General features: G+C 36.3%; 1 protein-coding gene across 1 annotated transcript in view; it reads left to right on the plus strand.

The window, feature by feature from the left end:
* Positions 1-836: 836 nt before the first annotated feature.
* LOC130607477 (diacylglycerol kinase beta-like) overlaps positions 837-23,798 on the plus strand; it is a gene marked incomplete at its 5' end in the record, with an annotated part of 84,980 nt that continues 62,018 nt past the window's right edge. Inside the window, 2 exons of the mRNA XM_057424595.1 lie at positions 837-927; positions 6,656-6,851. Of these exons, the coding sequence (XP_057280578.1) occupies positions 837-927; positions 6,656-6,851 (287 nt within the window). The remainder of the gene's footprint in view (positions 928-6,655; positions 6,852-23,798) is intronic.

A 23,798-nucleotide genomic window follows, 5' to 3' on the forward strand; every position in this document is an offset into this window, starting at 1 on the left:
TCTTGTTTTGTTTCAGAATAATAATTACTCATAAAAGTTCAACAAAACTGCACTTACTTATTTCAAACAGTACTCTGGTGTCCTGATTGTTTTTAACAGTATGCAATAAATCTGGTAAAACAGAAGTGCAGTGTTTATGTATTTAAGAAGAAAAAAGTGTAATTTCTGCCTGCTGTCATGATAAACTAAGGAATTTGCTAGCATTGTAGCCAGCTTTATTTTTCTATAGTACTTGTTAATGAATTTCAAGATGCAGGTCCCACCACCCATTTGCAATGTGTCTGAGTTAATTACCTGGTAATATAGGTCTCCTAATGCAAAATATCTAGAGATTTTTAGATCTGGAATTTTTATTTTCTTCGAATATCCCATCTGTCATCATGAACAATAAGCATTTATCTTTACCTTTAGATAACAAGGCAAGCTACATTTTTGTCTTGGTTTCACGATGGAAACGCCCTGCATGCGGGAGAGAGATTTTAACCATGAATCAGAAAATGTATAGTAGGTGTAAGACATGAAATAAAATCGATACATTTTTCTGAGGCATGTCACTGGTTAAGTGCCAAAAAATATTCTGATAGTCACTGAAAAAGAAAAGGCAAAGGTACATTTGAACCTGTCAGTTCTACACATTCCTGTTATCCCTTTAGGGGATATCGTACAACTTGACACCAACATTTAAGCTTTGAAAATTATGAGCTCATCTATTTCAAATGGGATGTCACATGTTCCCAAGCCTTTGCCATTACTTATAATGGAAGACAGGATGATCACTTTTGTCACATATTGATAGTGAATAAGATCTTTTTTCTTTTCTTTTTTTCTTGTTTCAGAATGAAGAACAAATTTTGGTATTTTGAATTTGGCACTTCGGAAACTTTCTCAGCCACCTGTAAGAAGCTGCATGAATCTGTAGAAATAGAAGTAAGAAACTAATTGTTGCCTTTATCCTTGAAATGTCACTAGTCTAGCTGAAATGCAGGGAGCAAGGGTGCAAAGTGCCTGAATCCAACAAGGCAAAGCAGTGCACATCCTTTCGATCCTCTATTCCAAAATATTATTTTTATCATGTCTATTTGTAGTGTAGCCCTGCACACTAGAACAAAGTTCAGTTTGATTATTAGTGAAGTCTTAATACAGTAGACAAGGTCAAGAGGTGAAGTGTAACATTAGAAATCAATAGTGAGAGTGGCTAGGTCAGATGGAAAAATGAAAGACTGTTGGAGGGAGTGAGAGCTGCTGCAGCATTAAAATTAAAAAAAAAAAAAAAATCTTATTATTTCTAGGTCCTAAGTTTTTATAACCTTTAAAACTCAATTCCCTAAAATTGTACTTACTTTCCTGAATAAAGGTTAAAGAATATATATATATTTTGGATTCATTCCCCTTCATTAAATAACTTTTCTCTCTGCACAAGGGGTCATGTTTCCATTATACATTGAACATTAACTGAAAAGACACAGGGTAGTTACAGACAAAATAGGAATTTAAAATAATGTGCCACTGCTACTTTGATGGCTGATAGAATAAGTGGCTAAGTTACATAAACTGTTTGGGGGGATGATGTTTAAAAATGAGTAAACTAAAAATGTTCACTGAGTGAAAGTACAAACCTGAGAATTTAAGTTAAATAATGAAATAATTTCTCAAGAGGATTATGGCGCTTTTCCTTTCTAATAGTAATGAGAAACTGCTTATGTCAATGCAGTATTTATATAGTAACATGAGACACTTGGAGAGGTATGGTGAGAGCTGTCAGTTTGGTCAAAGCCTGTCTGAATAATCTGAAGGGGCCATGGATCTGTTAGTAGAACAGCAGCAAAGAAAACTGAGACTGAAACAGTAAGATCTGTGGTGCCAGACTTTCCTATTATGCTGTTATGTCTTCTTCAAGTGGAAACGTGCTCCACAGGGGTTAGATTAAAAAATTAAAATCCCCAATAATCAACCAAACAAAATCCCCAGAAAAAAAAAAAAAACAACAAACCAAACCAAAAAAACCTTGCTTCCCAAAACAGTACTTCACACATGTGGATTTAAGTACATGTAGGCACAAAAAATATTTTGTTACTTATTGGAATAACCACTTACCTTGTTTGATGTGATTCAGATATGCTGCAAGTTAAATGCACCTTTTAATTAAATACGAATTGAAGAGCAGGCTTTCCCAAGAAAATATTTCTATCCAGCAAAAGTCTTACATAGCCCAGTACTTATTAAGATGTGATCTTAAACCATCTAATTGTAACCATTGAAATGTTAACATCCCAAAGCAAAGAAGTTTGCATACACATTTGTGATGCTGCTGATAGCAATTGTGTAATTATTACCAATTCATATCACTAATACTGTTATTGCCATTGAAGTATTACATTGCCAGTATATGAGCCATGTTTGTTTATACTCTATTCAGCTATTCTGGTCATTATCATTAGTCCTACAAATAGGGACAAAAAGCATAGGGGAAATAGTTTCCACAATGTTTACACAAGAAGTGTTAAGAGGTAGTTATTTACAGATTTATTTACAGTGAGTAAATTACATCTAAATGAACAGTACTTGGCAATATGTTTGTATCTAATGTTTCTTGTTTGAACTTTATAAACACTTTGGAGTAGTGCTGTTTGCATCTTATTTTTAACCTGCTGCTCTTTGCTTGGGGATGTTGCTGTAAATGAGAGCTTGATGTATGATACCACATTTCACTTTGAATAAAATGCAGAAAGGCTGCATTTACTCTATAGCCAACTCTTGAATGAGCAAAGCCCATGAAGAGTACGGATCTGTATCTCTGAGCTGGGAGACAGCAATCAAATGTTCTATGGGCAATTATTTATTCACCCTACATTTGATTTCTAACCTAATTAAGCTTGGCTTTCATTGATGTTTCATGTTCTGTATATTTTCTTCTGTGTGAGATGCAGAACAAAGTTTGGACACTAAATTCTTACATTATCCAGAATATTTCCAAACTGGGATCAGAAAAGTTGAATAGAGAAACATAGGTTCTAAAGGGGGGGGAAAAAAAGACAGCAAGATTAAGGATTTTTTTAATGATAATGTGTCAGTAAATAAGGCTTAAGATTTTACAGTTTAGAGCACTTACTTATACTTTCTTTCCACTTCATAAAAAAAAGGAAGATGTGTGAACGTATTTATGAGAGTAAGCATAGATGCAGTGCCAGTGGGGATGGCATAGTCCATACCTGCAATGCTGTAAAACCATTGTAGGACCAGAGTGGCACCTTCTAGACCATCTGCTATTAATAGATGGGGGAAAGAAATTTAAATTACCATGTAGTTTTGCATTATATTGCACCTGGTTACACAGCAAAGCCTTAATCTCAGCTGTTTTCAGGCATGGCTATGTATATTCTTAAGGTGATCTGAAAATAATTGATAAATCAAAGCAGTGTAAAAGACAATGCCCAAAAATAGGCTGAGACCAGGAAAGAAGGCAAAAAAGAAATAGAAGCACGAGTGTTTATTGTTAATCTAGGTAGGCATGCTCCACATTTTAAAAGCGTGCTTATATTTTTAGCAGCATTGTTGCATTACTTGAAATAAAAAAAAAATAAAAGGAAAAGAAAAGAAGCAGAACACATCTGTGTTTTGTTGTTGTAGCATATGAATGTGTTAGGACAACACAGAGCTACCTGTAGCGCAAACTTCTTGTCTGTGTATGAACAAAAGAAATCCTCCTTTACTAATTCAGAAAGTTCCTTGTCACTGTGGGATTCTGAGGCCTAGTCAAATAATTGTCTTAGTGTACTACCTGCTGTGTTCAATATTGAGTGAAAATGGAAGCCAGACCCTGCTCCATCCTATTTCACAATTCTTCTTTTATTTAAATAATTCCAGTCAGTTTGGGGGACGCCAGACCTTTATAAATTAACAGCAGGGAAATACCAAAGGTGTCAGATTGCATATTTATCATCTTTTTCGTGTAATACTTAAATATGTATTAAGAAGTGACTGACATAAATTAGGCAGATTTCAGAAGCCACAGGCCGTGGCTTGTAGAGGACCCCCTTCTGCTTGACATTTCATCCTTGTCAAAGATCAAATTATTTTAATTTAGGCTGCAAATTATAAGAAATGAAGACTTCTTTGTGGGAATTCCCTGTGGTAATCTGACTTTTGTTGTTACTGCTGCTTGTCAGTGTGCAAAAGATATAATATGCATGCAAATAAGGTTAAAAAATATGTACTATCTAATTATCCAGCCAGTACATTCCACTTGAAGACAGTGGGAGGCCTGACACACAGTATGTGTTTGATTCATTGAGGCCTGCAGGGTATTTACACAAGATTACTTTTAATTATGAAATTAATATCTGTTTATCTAGAATGTATAGCAGTAAGTGAGCATACACATGAGCAGAATTTTTAATAAAATAAATAATCTTAATATTTAATACATATAAAATGAAGAGGGGACTAAGAATTTGCTTCCAAAATAATATTGAATCATAGAGTCACAGAATTGTGAGGGTTGGAAAGGACCTTAAGATCATCTAGTTCCAACCCCCCTGCCATGGGCAGGGACACCTCACACTAAACCATGTCACCCAAGGCTCTGTCCCACCTGGCCTTGAACACTGCCAGGGATGGAGTATTCACAGCTTCTTTGAACAACTTTACTGAAGACCCATGCCTTTTTTCTTGTAAGAAATGGGTTATTAAAAAAGTTACACTTTCAAGCAGAGTAGTTGCCACAACTGCCAACTCACTTTCGGATATGTCTTTTGACTTTAAAGGGTTTCCTATATGAATATAATCCACGGACTTAACATTTAATTCTTGAAGAGCAAATTCGAGATGGAAATCTAATGCTGAAATTGTTCTTTCTCCAGATTTACACTCTTAGAAGAATTGAGAAGATGCCGCGTATGCATTATAATACAGTTCTGTTTTGTAATCTCAGAAAGTTTCAGGATAAATGAATAATTATGAGCAGTTATTTTTGAGTTGTACTTTGCTTTTCTTCTTCTAACATGCAATGGAGTTTTAGACAGAAAGGAAAAAGTGCCAGTGACCCACAGAGCAGTAAGCTGCAAGATGTCAGTGGACTATTACTGAAGCATGGTTAATTATTTTTCCAGTTTTCTTCCTGATTATTGTGTATTGGAATTACAAAATAAGACCCTTAATCAGTTTTAAATGCATGACTGGTTTCCCTACTGACTTGCAGAACATTGCACAAGTAGGATCTAATGTTCTTAAAATTATGCTGCTATACACTGTAAGGTGCATGTGACTTGCCAGTCTATCTATATATTCTATGATGGGAGGAATGAAGCTGATCTACCTCTAGCCAAGATACATCCTAGAAAATTTGCTGGTTCACTGAACTAATAAGTGGACCTGTATTCTTTGCCTTCCACCTGCAGTTTCAACTGTTGTAATCTGAAGTTTGGTCATTTTATTTTTATTTATTTTTAATGTAGAGGTTCTGCAGTATTTTCTATACTTCTCCTAATCCTAAAACAGAGTGGACTGGGAGGAGGACTTGATTTAGCTTGAGTAAATTGTAGTCAGCGAAGCTATCTGTGTCCTATCAAGCTAGATACATCTCATCCAATGTATGTCTGTGTTTGCAAATGTTGTAGGCTTCTGCCGCCTAAGAAGATGATGCAGTTTGTCGTTGAACAATCGAATAAGTTAAGGTCCCTGAGCCATCCTCCTGAAGTGAAAACTATGGTCCCTTTTTAAGATATAATTTGAAGCCAGATTTAGCAAAGGAATGTAGATCTTTAAAATGCTTCTATGCCCAGTTTTGCTACAGAAAGCAGGAAGAATATGCATTAGTGATACAAGATTCTGTACAGTATTAATTCCATCACCGAAGGAACTGTCCCATAGAATGAGATTTCTTCTGTGTGTACAGTATGTCTTGGAAAGCTTTTAGAGCACTACCTCTTCTTTGGCTCCATATCCTATGTTTTACTTTGGCAACAATGCACATTTCAGAGAACTGGCTGATGGAGGTTCTGGGATAAGAAATTCTGTAGCTGTGTCAGCATTTTTTTAATCCAGTTTTACTAATCTTTCTTCCCAGTAGGAGTTACTAGTCAGTTATAGCCCTGTGCTAATGTGCCAGTTGTGCCTTTAGATTGAACTGGTATCTGTGTGTTGTTCTGTGCTCTTAGGCCCTGCTTAGACCTCATCAGTGAAGCTGCATATGCTCTGTATGCAGGGACTTTTATATTTAGTTTTCTATGGAAGGGACTCAGGTGTTACAATGACAAGTGTCATTGCAAAATCGTGAGACAGACAATTTAGCTGGAGCGCAACAAAAACCCTCCAGTTATTGCTACAAAAATTTTTGTAGTATATTTTTTTTTCTGCTAATAGCTGTAATGAAGCTGCAAATATATTTCACTTGGGTCAATGAATAGGTATCAGATAACACGACTCTACCAAATGGTGCCACACTTAAGCAGTCAAGAGCTGAATTAGAATCATGTTTTCCCTTCTGAATGAGGATTAATTCTTATCTCATACCTCCTTTCCAGATATAAGGTGTAAACATTGAGTGAACCTTTAACAGTGTTAAGAATGATGAACTGCCAAAGAAAAATATCTGATATGCAGAACATTCTGATTTTTCTTTCTTTTTTTTACTTTTTTTTTTCTCCTTGCTAATCAGTGTGATGGGATTCAGCTAGACTTAATCAATATTTCTCTGGAAGGAATTGCCATTCTGAACATTCCAAGCATGCATGGTGGATCAAATCTTTGGGGAGAGACAAAGAAAAGACGTAGCCACCGTCGGACAGAAAAGAAGAGGTCAGATAAAAGAACAACTGTCACAGATGCCAAGGAATTGAAGTTTGTATGCCAAGGTAGGCTTACAGATTACTATAGGCTATCTGGCTCCATACAGTCAACTCAGTTGTATAATTGCTCTTGTATTGTCTCTTGACAAGAGAAAGGATAGACAGTTCTTCCCTATTTCTTTTCTTGTGCATTTAGCTGTTTTGATGGGAAGCACTGGAGCAAGCATAAACAAAGATGTGCTGACAATTGCAGTCTGTATACTTGCTAACTTGCCTCAGATGTTACCTGTTAAGCAGACTAAGCACATCATGTGGCACCATTTGCTACTATGATACTCAGTCTAGAAATACCTGGAGGTTTTGAAGTCAGAAAATGCTTACTGGGCATTTATGATGCTGATTAATGTCAGTGTGCATAAAATTTGCGGATAATCATAGGCTGATTCTAACAGACTTTGGCCAGAGGCTGTGGAAAATTACTTCGGATTAGCAAGAACAAGATGCCTATACATTTTATATTACTATACTGTGATGCTCTGCACAATCCTTGAATGCACAGCCTGTAGCTTGCTTGCATGGGCCTGATCCATGGGCATTCCAAGGGCTTCTATATTTTCCTGGTAATTTGTCACATTTGCTCCATGAATTTTATTATTACTTATAACTCCTGAAGAAATCTACAATAAATAGCAATCTTATTCTACTTTGTAGGATCTGAATGCTATGCATTGTAACACATCGTTGCATGTCGCAAGTTCTAGTGATTATAAAACATCATTCTGTTCACACCAAGGGATGAAATAACCAAACTTTTTATCCTATGGAAAAGAGTATCTCTTGCTTCAGAGTGTCTTGCTGCTGCTTCTCATTATTCAGACTGAGTAAAGATTAGGACTTTAACTGTCTGATGTTATTGTGATCCTTTTGCTGGGTTTGAAGATGCAATTTTTACATTTCATCAGCAGTAGTTTTTAAGTCACTAGTTATATCGTAGTTATTTAATACGTATTGTTGTTTCAATCCAGCTGACTTATCTGGATGACAAAAGTAGTTTTCTACGGCTAGAAGGTTGCAGTAGGTATTAGGACTCAAAATTCCTGTGTGTTTTAGCAATTTGACATGTTCTCAGTATCTCAAAGTAACTTAGCAATACACTGTCAGCGTAAGTCTTATCAGTTGCTAAGCTTCTGCATACACTACAATATTTTTATAATGTCCTGATGTTCCAGAGATGGAGGAAGGCTACTGGATAATGGACTTGCCAAAATTTTTCTTTTTCTGTTGCTTCTGAACATAGGGAGATGGGACATTTCACCCTTTTTATAACAGTGAAGCAAGATGTTATAACACCTTTAATTATTAAAGTTATGTATGTATTTGATGCATATGTAGCTGATACTAATCTACAGACTATTTTTTCTGTATTAGAAGGGCATTGCTACACTTCATATCCTGGACAGGAGAAAATAAAATAATAATTAAAATATTAAAGACTCAAAGGAAGATCTTGCATTATCTATTGAAGTGTTCATAATGCTAACATTAAGCACCTTACTTTAGAAAAACTAGTCTCATGACTTAGTTTCTAATCACTTTATATGCACTGTGGATGGAAGTAGCTTCAACCAAAAGGCAATTTCAAAGCAGGGATTGACTTCTCAATATCATCAACTAAACCACCTCTGGGTGTGTGAATAGTATTATTGTTTACATCTACAGAGGCGTTTCAGTGTTCAACAGGAGTATGCTTCTTGGATTTCTGAGTTATCCATGGTTATTGCATTCCAGTTTACAACACTGAGTGTGCAAACTGGATTCCTTTTAAATGGGGGGGAGGTCACATGCTCTGACTGTAATGGGTGTTCGGTCCATGGAACCAGCTTAAAACTACTCAAAGTAAAGCTCAGAAGTTAATGTGGTGTGTACATTTGTGTACATTGGTGAAAACCAACTGATTTTCTCCTATTTTATACTGCAAAGAAATGTCTTTTAATTCTGCTAGCTAAGCTAGGCTCTTAAGGTTAGAGTATGCTTCTTCATATCAGTATTCAAGATTATTGCTGAATAAAGAAATTCAATGTTATGTCTAGGCTTCTCAGATAGTTTTGATAAATCTGTATCTACCCACTGTGGAAATAACTTGACTACCTGTCACTTCTAAAGCACTATGATTCCTTTACCAGCTTTGTACAAGCAAATCCAAGAGCCTGATACTGTTTAGCTGATTGTTTCCTTAGGCACATTTGGATTGTACTTTTTAGTTTAAAGGAAATGTTTTACAAAACAATAATGCCTGGTACAGAAATAGGTATTGATGTATTGAGAACCATGGTAAATACATACCTGCTTGTTTGGTTATCAGTTCCTTTTATTCTAAATAAAGCATCTAATCACTTGACAACTAAACACTGCACTCCCTAGGAGACAGTAATCAAACATTCTCACGTTTTCATATGGAGATATATATATATCAATATACGTATCAGGGGTTTGTGGGGTTTGGTTTGGTTGTGGTTTTTAATCCTTTTATTGGGACTTCTGAGTGGCATGCACATTTAGTTTTAGTCTTTTTCAATTTCAGTGCAACTGTGAGTTTTTTGAACTGTGTATCAGTCTATTCTTCTTGTCTCTCTGCTTTTATGTTTTCTTAACTTGACCATAAATACATGAATTGAAGTTTAGTACTCAGAGTGTGAGCCCTTAAAAGGGATACTTGCATGGACTAGCAAAAGCTGTCTCCTCACTCTGGGTAGTTTGTCGCCTCTGAGCATGTTGCATTCTTCTTCTTAGAACAGAACAGGAGGACTTTGCAGACTTCCAAAGAGAAAGAAACTGCTGTGAGATCCTGCTGCTGTCCTCAGCCTGCTTTTGTATATATCAGCTAATGTGAGCCATGTACATGCAACATGACCATCACTGCATGAAAAATGGTTAAAGTTCTGCCAGATCTCTTTTCTTTCTTGCTTATCTGTATGATTCAGGAAAGGGGTATTCCTCCGAACTTACTCCCCTCTTTTTTTTTTTCGTATTTACTCTTGTCACCTGTTGATACAAAAAGACTTGACACAAAAAGACTTGTATTTTCCTTGCCCTTCCCATGCCCTCTGCTAGCCAGACCACAATTTGGACTTTGCTGGCTGCTAGCCAGACCACAATTTGGACTTTAAGTAATCAAATGGACATCTGCTTGGAGAACAATCTAATTATATGTGCATAGTCTAGAAAACAATATATTGAAATGTAGCAATTTAATATGTGCACTATTTAAATACATTCCCTACTGTACATGCACAACTCCCTCATTAGGAGTTGTGCATGTACACTAAAGAGCAAAATTTGTCACTGATAGCATATAGGTATGTGTGTCTGCATATCATATTTCTGTCTAACTAGTAACTGCCTTTGATATTTTCATATAAAACACATTTGAAAATATATTTGTCTGATCAGCTTATAACTCATTGGAAATGAAACCTAATTCAGCTGTAATGTACTAAATATTATCCTAATCTTTTTAATAGAAAGAAATACAATTATTTTCATTTCGGCTCCTCTGCAGAAGTGTAGAGGGTCTTTCGACAAATGTTATTAGGATAAAAAGCAGATCTTTTTTTCCTAACAATTTAATTTTAATTTCTAATTTATTATTGTACAAAATCAGTGCGTTAGCAAAAAATATAACTACAGATATATGTTACAATTCGTGAAAATGGATGATATAATTAGCATTTTGACTTCATGTATCTGACACTTGCAATGTTTCCATTTGTTGTTTTATTTTAAAATCTTCTGGTATGTGCATACCTATGACATATCTATCCACAATCAATTTTTTTCTAGTACAGATTTTAGATATGACTGTGAACTATCCTTGAAAATTAGTTGGACCGGATTTTTGTTTGGATATACACAGATATTCATAAATGCCAAAAATCAGTGCTTTAAAAAGATGAACATACTGCATAGAAACTAAATTATGAGTTGAGAAACATAAATGTAAATAACTGAGCTACTTGTTGTTTGGAAATTACATCCAAAACAGAAGTTAAATCATGACAACATATCTTACATGAAATATATGTACCACTTATGTTAAGTGTTAAACAGCAAAATTTTCTTCCACGCAGAGTTACTAAATGAAATTTTCAAACCTTTTGTGACAAAAAGGAATTTATTTTTTTCTTAGATCTCTGTAGTAACCTTCTTGCTCAGTGGAGTAGGCTTCCTTTGTCATGGATGTTGTTATGCTTTGGTTCACTGAAGTTCAGTTAAAGGACTGTCCTGAACTGGAATCTCTTAAAATTTAAAGTCTCTTAAGACTTTATTGCGAATATATATGTAGCTTGTTTTTACATGAGTAGTCCCAGTCTCCTCAATGGACTCCTTCCTGAAGACAGTACCTATGAACTGTTAATGGGTGAAACCTTCAGACTATAAATATTTCAGCACAATACTTTCTTTATTTTAGACGTCATGAGGCACAGTGATACTTTACTTACAAAGTTGGTCTTCACAGCTTGTTAAGAGCTGCAGTGAGGTACTCCTCAGTAACATACCAGACTACTAGACTAATTCAAAACAATGTGAATTCATGTCACAGCACCTAGGCATGAACTAAACTTACAAATATGATTCAGTAACTCCATGTGGAAATCTCTGTTAATAACTGCATTATGATTTTCTGAATGGAAATGCAGAAGATTTGGGAATGTGTATATGTACAGTTCACTACAGTTAAAAGCAGGGGACATGCAAAAACTGTGAAAACCTTAAGACACTTCAAAATATCTGTAAGTAGTAAGAAATGAGAAAATACCTTTTTTATTAAGTGTCAAATTCCACTTTACAGGGGAGGGGGAGAATCTTATCCCAAGCTTCCCTGTAACCAGGGGATTCCTAATGAGTTCTCAAGGCAAATTATAAACTTTGTGGGCTATCAGACTGATTTATGGGGGTCTTTCATAAGCTACACCCTGGCCAGGTAAGCTCCTTGCTGGTTATAATTCTCTAAATTGAATATTTTGATGCATCATGAATTTTGAGATCTCTAAATATGAATTCATTTCATAAGTTTAAAAAATTAGAAATTGTGTCCTATATACACAATATATATGCTATACACACTGAATAGACACAGTGTATATTCAGTATTGGTAGACTTTAGGTTATTTATAACATGATACAAAGCATGTATAGTGAACTCTCTATAATATTTTTATTAAATGATATGGATAATGTGGTGGATAGATAAGATAGTCACCCTTATTTTGTATCTTTTTTAGGTAGTTTTAGTCAGTGTAGCCATTAACACATTGCCATAAAGAAAAATCCCTATAGCTGTTTCATAGCTTGTCTATGTTAAAACATTCAGTTTACAGAAACAATGTTGTTCAGACAGAGTATCTAAGTAAAATCATTTAATTGCTGCCTCAACAATCCTAGCTAGGTATTTTTGTGCACATACGTATATAGCTTGATGAAAGCAAATAGTGATACAATCTGGTTCTGCAAATTTTAGTAATCAGTGTTGTAGTTTATTGGTGTTAATTTTAGAGAAAGAAAGGAAGAAAAAGGTAAATTAAGTTGATCACAGTATCTGTTAAAGAACCTGAGATAATACATTTGGTGATACTCAGATATTCAAGGAAGCAGCAATACGTCTAACTAATGATAACCAGTGACTAGATCAGTTAAGACATCAAAGGAAATAATAATTACACACTGTTCTGAGCTTGGCTCATACTAGAATGGATAACAGGATTGTATAAACATATTTTCACATTTGAGATAGTTTGCAAACCATTTATGGTCCTTTCTCAGGAATTCTCTACAAAAACTGAGGTGTATGCCTCTATCCAAAACAATCAGGGCATATCTGCTGGAAGTACCTTACTGGGTAGTATACATAAGTGATCATATTTCTGTGAAAAATAACAGAAAAAGATCACTGAACCTGAGAAAAGAAGAAGCACTGAACACAGTAAGAGGAAATATGTTGATGCATTTATTTATTTATTTTAGAAAAAGTGACGAGAAAGACAGCTTTCTTAGCCAAATTCTGCCTATAAAAGTGTTAGATAAGCAAAGAGACTGCCATCTGTTCAAATCTTCCTACACTTAAGGAAAAAAGATCATTTCTCTGTGATCGTAAGGAAGAAGTAATGAAAGAATTGTAACGAAAATCTAACATTGGTGTTCTTTCCCTGATGCAAGCAACCCAAGACCTACAACTTGTCTGACACACAGATCAGAAAAATAAGAAACCACGTTTCCTTAAAAAGCAGTAAAATAAATTTAAAATGGTTGTGTCAGATTGTGTCTATCAGTTAAAAAAAAAAAAAAAAGGTAAAAGGGAAAGAGGGTCCATATACGTGCTTATCTACCTATTTAAGTAAGACTAATCTCTGATGACGTATGTCAAAGCATTTAGTTGAGAAAGCTTAGTAAGTTCAGAATTTCAGAAAAGTCTTACTATTTCAATGTAAACTAGCATAAAACTCGTGGAACTTATTTCTAGGATCTAAATTTAGGAAACATACATATAATGAGTTAGGCATTACATGAATCTAAAATGCTTTGGCTCTTTTACCCCCCTTAATTTAGTTATATACATGAATTTCTTTGCTTGGAAAATAACAAAAAAATTATAGTTGTATGGAATTTTAATTTCTTTCCTAAATTTTGTTTAATTGCTCTAAAAATAGCAGCATTTTTTATGTGGTTTAGCCCTTTATTTTCTGTCCTTGCTTGAAACTAGGAAGGCAGTGAAATACCATAAATAAATAAATAAATAGCAAAGTTAACCCTTCTAATCCAGATACTTCTACCAAGTTTAAACATTAGGAAAACAACCCTACATTTATTCAGACTTTCTTTTCCAGTCCAAGCATGGACTACAGCTGTTCTGAACATTATGAAGCATAAATTAAAGCGTTAACCTAAATTTCACATATTTCTATATGGAGTTTCTTGTTACAATTATGTGAGCTTATGTTGTTTGCAGTAAATCAACTCCTCGTGAGACCTGTTAAAGTTAGGATGACTTCAATGTCAGTATCTAAAAATCAACCCTATAGCTGGTAGATAGTCACCTCAAGATGCTTATCCCATGCTCAAATAAGGGTAGGCAGAATGCAGTGCTCACTGGAGGTGACTCTGCATATATTGTAAGTGGAGCCTAGGTAATAGTCCAGGTTAGACACCAAAGCTCCAGCTGACTAAATGGTGAGATAAATTTCTACATGTGCTTCATGTGACAAGAGTTCATCAAACATTTGAACAGTCCTTGGAGCAGGAATGGGAACCAGGCACCATTCTGCCAGATAAGCCTTGCTGAGCTGTGCTGTCTTCTACAGATCTGGTGCTGGTATGTCCCATGCAGTCATAGAATGGTCGGTGTTGGAAAGGACTTTAAGATCGTCTAGTTCCAACCCCCCTGCCCTGAGCAGGGACACCTCGCCCTAGACCATGTCAACTAAGGCCCTCTCCAACCTGGCCTTGAACACTGCCAGGGATGGAGCGTTTACCACCTGTTCCAGTGCTTCACCACCTTCACAGTAAAGAACTTCTTCCTTATATCCAATCTAAACTTAGTTTAACTAAGTTTAAAACCATTAGTCTGTGCCCTATCACTACAGTCCCTGATGAAGAGTCCAACTCTGGCATTCTTTTAAGCCCCCTTCAGATATTATGAGGCTGCTATGAGGTCTTCATGCAGCCTTCTCTTCTCTAGGCTGAACATCCCCAATTTTCTCAGTCATGTCTTTCATGAGCACTGTAGTCACTAACCTCCTGACCAGAAAGGAGCATGGCAGATCTGTCTTCCCAGTTTGTGCAAACTCTGCATGGAGTACAGTTGTAAGTGCTAGGGACTCAGGGAGGGGAACATGTGTTGGGGGATTGTAGTGTAGGTGGTCTTGGGAAATAGAGTGGTATTCAGTGGTGTTATATCCTGCCCTGTCTTTGGTTTAGATTGAATTATTTTGTCACCTTTTAAACATTTGAATGATATGCTGAATATACATTTCCTTTGTTGCAGCACTCACCCATTGTGCATTGACTCCTCTCTGCTGAACAGCAGTAACTAGCCACCATGCCAGGCATTTTCCTCCATATCTCAAGCAAGAACTCAGTAGGCAGCAGGAGCTGATCTCTCACTGAGGGCAGCTGAATGGCGAAGCTCATGAGTGTGTGAGGTGTTGGTCTCTGGCTTTGCTGAGGTCACAAATTCAACAAGGGCAAGGAACCCTGGCTGATTTCTCCCTGTGGAAGCACCAGTTTCTGCAAATCTGGGACCTGCATGAGGCAGGATGCAACTGAGAAATTGCTTCTACTGATACATTAGATACTGATACACAGGTTTTGGTGTTCCTCTAGAGACTGTGGAAAAGAGCGCTCCATGCTGTGATGTGTTGCCACTAATCAGCAGTATCATATCTCTGTGGAGGCAATGGTCCTGGGGAGGGAAGAGAGAAAAAAAGGAATTTAGAAATAAACGTCACAGGTTTTCCACAGTAACAAATTCCTACTTCTTGGTGGAGAGGTAGTTTTCCTAACTCAGAACTTGGATTTTGGCTGAGGGATAGATTGGTATTCAAATGCTTTTGTCCCATATTAGCTGATGATGGTTATGTGGCCTTGTCTCCTTATTTTTGCTGTATGCACTATATTTACTGGAACAACAGCTTCATATATCAAGAAGAGGTAAAGGGCCCTTTGCCCTAAGCATTTAGTTAAATTGTGTGTTATACCCATTAGTTTGTAAGAAAGATCTGCAGTCAAACATTTATTTTACCAACCTGTGCAAAATAGTTCGGGTTTCCTAATAAGCAAACATGGGCTGGACCGTCGTGATTTGATGGTGCTATTAAAAACACCTTTTCCTGTATCCACATGCACAGAGCAGAAAAGCTTTGGGGTATACTCTTTCCCTCTGAATACCTTTATGTTTTCCTCTCTTACCTTTAAGAGGTGCTGTACTCAGCAGAGAGCCTTACTCATACTAGTAGGCCCATCAGCCTGGGAGATGGAGTTCATAATTTATAACACAGTTTGAATCTTTTAGAAGTATAAGTACAATTCCTTGTTGCTATGGAATACCAATTTTATTGTTATTAGGAAGTAGTAGGACCTTGAAAAATGGCTTGATATTCTGATTTGGTTTTATATTTATAAAGCATGTATATATGTTTCTGTGCAATATAGATCATAGTAGAAAAACAATTTCCTTTTATTTACAAGGCAGTTGAGATTGTCATTGTATTATACCTTTCAGTGCACAGAATGTTCATTTTCTTTCAAACGTTATTCATCGAAAGAGGGTAATTATGGTGTATTTCATAGACTGCCAGAAGGAAAATGTATCTTTGAAAAGTTTCATTTCCCTTAAGTTGCTCATTTTCTATAGGAAGACAGAGCTATTAAGTAACATACCCATGACAAAGATTGATTAAAACGGCATAAAGGACTATCTTATCTCTAAGTACAGGGATTTACACATATAACTCCTATGACATTAAATGCAGTAGGTGAAATTAACTCTAGATATCATATAAAAAAAGACCTAGTAAATTGGTTTGTACAGAGAACAAGGTGAGGGTGGGAGGGATGGCGCATTAAGTAGCAACTCAGAAGTAGGAAGTTACTTATTGTTTTAGGGTAGCAACCAAATAATCAAGCCAAGTTCAGTGCCAGGAGTATTAATGCAGTACTCTGCTGGAGCTCACTTCGGTTACACCACCTTGCTGATGTGCCTGAAATTCTTGTATTCAGTCAGCTCCTTAGAGCAGCTCAGGCTCCTCTAGAGCACTTGAGGCAAATTTAGCCTGGGTCTGTCTGACTAAGACATATGCCCTAATGTACACCTTGTACAGAGCCTATGGCATACCGCAGGACAGGTCTCTGCAGAAGGCTCATATGACTGTTCCACAGTACTCCCTGTGTTTAACTCTGCTTTGCTGGGAACCTTCATGAGTCTTGCACCTTATTAACACAGGTCAATGAGTACTTACTTGTCTGACAGCCATTAGTTAAGGTGTGATAAATGATAAGGGGTGTGAATGGAATAGCCAAAGATTTTGATTTGTAGGGGTGCTGGGGGTTGTTTTTGTTGGTTTGGGGTTTTTGTTTTTTTTTCCCCCTACTCACTGCAGCATTAGTAATAAATACTATTATTCACCATAGCAAAACAGGTCAGCTTACCCTGGTTTGGAGTATTTTTAGTTGGTTGGGTTTTTTTCCCCAGTACTGCACCCTTTTGCTGGTATTTATCTGTGTAAAGACTTGACCTTCACTTGAAAATACACCTTTCAGGATGTAAAGCTCTTTTGTACATGACAGGAGAAGCTAAAATTTGCTTTTCATGAACTCTTTTATTGAGTCTTTCCTCCATGTTGGTGGTTGCTCTGACTACAACTTGCTGTGACATGTCAGCAGCTCATTCAGCATAGTGACAACAGCATGGTGTGGTCAGCCTAGAACTCAGAGTTTACTAATACAGCAGATGAGTAGTTGTTATTTAAAACTTGCTATGCTATGCATCAAATGTGGATATTTATACACGAGCATTAGCACCAGACATAACTCCTTTTTGGGGTAATTTTGGCATAATTCCACCAAAACTATCAGATCTGTAAAAATGAATAATAAAGTACTGTAGCTTAGGGCAGAATTTCACATTCTCTAAACATTGAAATTTGGATGAGAAAAAAATAACAAGATTCAGGTTAAAAAAAAAATAATGTGTGTATATTTAAAACCAAATACATTCTCTGCTCTCGTGAGACCTCACCTGGAGTATTGTGTGCAGTTCTGGTGTCCTCAACGTAAAAAGGACATGGAACTGTTGGAACAAGTCCAGAGGAGGGCCACGAGGATGATCAGGGGACTGGAGCAGCTCCCGTATGAAGACAGGCTGAGGAAGTTGGGGGTGTCCAGCCTGGAGAAGAGAAGGCTGCGTGGAGACCTCATAGCAGCCTTCCAGTATCTGAAGGGGGCCTATAGGGATGCTGGAGAGGGACTCTTCAGTAGAGACTGTAGTGATAGGACAAGGGGTAATGGGTTAAAACTTAAACAGGGAAAGTTTAGATTGGATATAAGGAAGAAATTCTTTCCTGTGAGGGTGGTGAGGCACTGGCATGGGTTGCCCAGGGAAGTGATGAATGCTCCATCCCTGGCAGTGTTCAAGGCCAGGTTGGACAGAGCCTTGGGTGACGTGGTTTAGTGTGAGGTGTCTCTGCCCATGGCAGGGGGGTTGGAACTAGATGATCTTAAGGTCCTTTCCAACCCTAGCTATTCTATGATTCTATAATTGACATTTCAGGTTTTGTAAGCACATAAATATGTGTCTTTTGCTCTACTTCAGCAGGAATTATGTAATTTGTTATATCTATATATCCAGTATATATTGAATATATATTTATCAGTGTATATATATCTATACATATAAACATATGTATCTGTACATCTATATATCCAGTATATATTGGATATATATTGGAGATATCCATATTATACATATAGGATATATATATCTCCACTATATATCGAGTATATCATCTACACTGTAAATAGATACGTTCTCATATTTTTCTAGATCTTATTTTTTATTTCCTAATGCTACGTGGCATGAGTAATAATTATTGCAGAAGTGGTAAACCCATCTGAAATAAGAAAGTAGCCCCATCTCAGTTATAAAATAACCATATACTACTATGGTGCTTTGATACAGAGTTCTTCTTTAATTAACAAGGTGAAAACTTCTATTAACGTCTCAACATAGTTTTTGAGTTTTATACCAGCTTTATAATTCATGTATTTCTCTGCCTCTGAAGTTTTGCAGATATAAATTATTTGTAACTGTTACTTTTCTTCCAAAAGCTTACAAAAAGTCAGCAATTAACTAACTACAACAGGTGTTTTCTATCTTAAGGAGTGGAATGCATATGATTATTGTAATTTAGATTCCTATGTGAATTAAGGAATTGGCTTGTTCTTAGCAAACACTGGAAGCACACAGAAAATAATACAAGCTAAGTAAAAAGGCCAGATGAATTTAAGACTGAGACAGTTTTAACCGCTTCGGGCTTTTTTTTCCATTTGAATGTGGTAGGTGATTTCCCCCTCACCTCCCCACCCCCAAAAAAAAAAATCCTAAATACGACTTGATACGTGCATATGTGGTTTAGATTTACAGTAATATTTTCTGATGCTACACATATGTTTTTTGTATTGTGATCTTTGTACAAAAAGCTGCAGTAACCATTTTGCAACATTCAATTTGTTTAATGGCAAACAAGTATTCCCTAGGAATGTTTGATAGCATATTACTCAGATTGTTTGCTCATTTAACCCTGCCCCAGGTGCCAAAATCTTTAGATTAAAGGTACAGAAATAAAAATAGAATAGCCTAGCAGATCATTTTTGGCTGCTGTAACACGTAATCATATCCTCTGATCCATTCTAGTTTTCTATTATTTGTATATAGAAAATTTCAGGTTCCTTGAGTATTTGCAAAAGGTGTCAGATTGACAGCAGTTTAATTTTGAGTAACAGCAGGAGAGACGGCTTTAGTTGATGTACACACTAGTATTACTAAGAAGAAAAAACAAGTAAAATATTCTAAAAATATTGGTGATACGAAGAACTCAGTAAGACCACAGGTTGGGTGTGTACCCACTTGCATTACTCACTAGGGGTAGAAGTGGATTTTACAGGAGAAAATTAGTGTTTGTGTATGAGACAGAGAGAGATGCAGAAAAAGAAGCATATATATTAAAGGAAAAATGTCAGGTTCAGCCTGTTGTATTAAAAAAGCTGAATTTATTCTGTTGGGTTTTTTTCCCGCTCACTCTGGAAAGACTTGTCTTAACCAAAGAATTCAAGTATGTGTAGCTATAAATATATGTTGGGATCATGCAAGTATTTTACTAGTGCCTTATTACTCCGCAAGGAGAGAGTTGCTGTTATTGTCAACTTGAAGATTATTATTCTTCCCTCTTTCTCCATTTGTTGTCTTCATATAAGCACCCATGATCTGCTAACAAATACATCGTTAGCAGAATACTGTGTAGCAAAAGCATGCATCCATCCACGCCACCAAAAAGCAGTTTGTTAGTACTATTGTTTCAGTCATGCATTACAGAGACCAGGTGTTAAGTCTTGTGATTTTGTGCACTTGTGCTGATGATAAGTCAAATTAAGGGAAAGGAGGTTCAGTCAGACCGCGTCATCCCCCATGACCTACTCTATTTTTACCTGCTGCCTTTAAATCGTAGCCTCCCTCCTGACACCGTTATGCATTGCCGGTAAACCACCAGGCTGTTTATAAGAGCACATTGTAAAATAGGCTGTATTGGAAAGTATGAGCTGCCCAACAAATTAATGGCATTGTGAGGTGCTGCCTGCTGGGGTGAAAATAAATTGTAAGAAAGTATAAGGAGACAGGTAATGGGCACTAGCTATATGCTGCACAACACTTTTCAAACTGCTGCTGTGTGCCAATAGATATGGCAATAACTGTCAACAGGATTTGTAATACTTTCACATTTGCACAGTGAGAGTAGAAAGGCTGAAAGACTTCTATAATTTTATTTAAAGTTTAGCGCCAAGTATTTCTGGACCTACTATTTCCAGGCAACGGGTTTACAAACACACTGCTTATCTTTCATATATGTCAGTGGGAGGGTTTTTTGTCATCATCGGAAGTCCTTGAAATTGGACATAAGAAAAATAGCAGTAAAGAAGAGGTATATAATTAATTGTAAAATTCAAGTAGGTACAGATTTTGCCATTTATTGTATATACTGTGATTTCTGGTAGCACTAAATCGTGCTACCTATCTATAGCCCCAGTGGGTGGTTCCTGCAGGCAGTACATTTTCTGGCTGTGCTTCTTTTCCTGATAGTGAGAAGGAGCAGCTTAAAAGCTACTGTGTTGCCTTTGTTGTCCCCTTGGCAATGTGTTCCATGCTGCAGAAATCTGCAAGAGGCTAATTGAACAATTTTAAAGGTCCATTGTACAAGGCTCAGGAGTTGTCCCATCATCCTCTTTATAAGTATTCAGACACGTCTTTACACTTACAATAACTTTTAAGTTGTTAGCACTGCAGAGATGGTAAAATTATGGTTGAGATTAATTTTCTTGTTCTGGTTTGCACAGTCTCAGTGGAAGTCATAAATACCTTCTATATGTTATTTTATAATGATGACTCTGGTTACAAGTTAAATAACTTCATCTTATATCAGAGGCTTGCTTACGCTTTTCAGTGGCTTCAGCTGCCAGCCAGTGAGAAAACTTCTTTAAAATATGGAACAGCCATGGATTTGTAATAAATCACAGATGATAGGTGTGTACCTTTTGTTTGTTTGTTTGTTTGTTTTGTGGATCTAATAAGCTATTGAATGCAAGAAAAGAAGTGATACTTTTTAAAAGACAGCCTTTTTAGAACCCAATAAATGATCTGAAGCTGACCAAACCATCCCTTGTATTACTTTATATGAATTGTATGAACAAATTTGCAGTTGATCATTAATTATTTGTTCTATGGTAGCACCCAAAGGTCTCGAGCAGTAAACACTTTATAAGCACAGATCAAATAGACATTTCTTGCTTGAAGAATCACAGAACCAAAGGATAATTTAGGTTGTAAGGGACCTCTAAAGGTCATCCAGACTAACCCTCTCTGCTCAAAGCAGATCTAATTATATCAGGTTGCTCAGAGGCTTGTCTAGAACTTAACACTCTAAAGAGTCTAAGAATTTATGATGTAAAGTTCATTTGCTAAAATCTAAGGGTTTGGTTCTTGAATGCAAGGTTAAGAAGTCTAATTTCGTAGTGCATCTGTGTGACCCTAATTCAGGCAGTCAGTATTTCATTTGTTTTCTTTTCATCTTTCTTATTCACACAATTGTAGACATAGCTGACCCAACAGTCCTATCCCAGAAGGTCCTACTGCTCTCTTAGAATAAGAATTCTCTGCTGGTGACTTTCCTTCTGGAAAGGGCCTCTGAATACCCACCCATGTGCAAAATCAGCACTGTCACATGAAACCACAAAATTGTCACCCCAACTGGCAAATAGTGAACTGAAATTGATCCTGGCATTACTTTTTATGATCAGCGTTCCCTGCCTTTTCATGTTGTCTCAAGTTTGTAAATGAGCCTTTTTGCATGCTTCAGGTGGAGTCCCAGTGTGTTCATCAGTTCTTTTACAGACCTGGTTAACCCACTGATGGTCAGGGTGGAGGTACATGTTGAATTGTAAGTTTCCTTTTAAATGCCATTAGAGGGAGTTGAACTTAGGTGTGTTCCTAAACCCATAGTAGAAAGTCTCCCCTCCATTTATCTGGAATGTAGATATACTTGAGAGTACAATTTTCTTTCTAAAGTCTCTATTTCTCCTGACTGACCTCCTGCTTAATGTTTCTTTTATTTTCTTCTGAGAAGGAGGTTGAAAGTTTAAGACCTCTGCATCCCAAAAGGGTTACATACCTGTAAAAATGGTGGTAATAAGCTTCCTGGAGAGCAAATGTCCTCATATTTAGATGACCTTGTACAGGTAGTCAAAAGTTTCTCATAGGTGTCAATTTTCTCTAAGCTGTATGTAAACACACAAGATTTTAAATTTAGTTAAAAATCAGGTAAAAATATTCTTTGCCCATTTGGGGATGTTTAGAACCATTACCTAAGAACTGATAAAATGGATGATTAAGTCTTTAGAGCATGAAAAAGTTATGTTAGTAAGAAACAATCAGCAATTTTTGTTCTAACATCGGAAATCATATTAAGATGTAGACACTTTGAGAATTACTGAGTAAGACGTAATCAGAAGACATTTAAAACATCAAAAAATAATTGCTGTATAATTAATTTGGGGGTGATGGAGTTGATTAATCTAGCTCTGTCTGAAGCAATTTATAAAACTTGTTTTCTACAGGTGAAAATCTATATGGTTTCATATATACTGACAATGCTTTTCAGCTATAAAATTGCAACTCAATTATGAAAATATATAGAGAGTTATTTAGATATCAATTCATAAGGATAGATAGATGTTTATTTTAAAATAGTCTCAGCCCACAGGCTGTAGTGGGTCCCTGTTGTCTATATATGCATCCAGGTTTGTGGAACTTTGACTGATGAGTACCTGTGTCCGTATATAAATACTAACAAAGTAGGGCTGAGTACTATTATGTTATTTTGCCGTAACTTGTATTTTAAAGTAAGAGTCAACCTAACATTAACATAAAAAGCAAAGGAAAAATGCCTAAGTTGCAGAAGCCTCTACAAGAGAGGGAGGAAATAAGAATAAGTATCTGCAATGTATATTTAAAAACCAATAATAATTACTCAGTTCTTTTGGGGGTTCCAATTGTATGAGTTTTCCCCTTACAAAAAAAATATTTGAATATAAAGAATTAAGAGGTCACTTTGATCAGACCTCTGTGAAATAATTTCTACTTCCTGAAGGGAAAAATACTGAACATCAGATCTAACATTGCTTGCTCTGATAATCATTTAAAAAGATATATATTTGTATGTTTGAAATTGAGGTTGTCTGCTAATTACAGTGTTGGATGTTGACCCCTACTAAAGCATTTCATTGTGTTGCTACAGGATTGTCTCAGTGTTATGATACGAAAAATTCAGTTTAGTAGGAACAAACAAAAAAGATTGTGGGACAGCATATGAAAATCCCAAATATTTTATCCCAATTAGAAAGAACAGCAATTATATTTCTTGCACTTTATTCTCCTCCTACTTTAAATTATCATTCTGGAGAAAATAGAAAGCGGATGAATGACTGACAAGGCTTTCTCACCTGGGCGTCTCTTTGGCCCCACTATAACTCCTTAGAAGAGGAGTCTGAAACACCACATATTTAGCCTCCACTCTGAGCTGCTCAGGCCAATGTCTGTGTGATACATGGAATGTTGGTGGCCTTTCTTTCTTTAGACATGTTCTTACTACTCTGACATAGTCCAAGTATAAAAATTTGGCTTTGCGAACATAACTG

Source organism: Pezoporus wallicus, unplaced genomic scaffold (genome assembly GCF_028554395.1).
Source record: "Pezoporus wallicus isolate ANWC-B61680 ecotype Strahan unplaced genomic scaffold, APGP_CSIRO_Pwel_v1 contig_5007, whole genome shotgun sequence".
Taxonomy (NCBI): Eukaryota; Metazoa; Chordata; class Aves; order Psittaciformes; family Psittacidae; genus Pezoporus; species Pezoporus wallicus.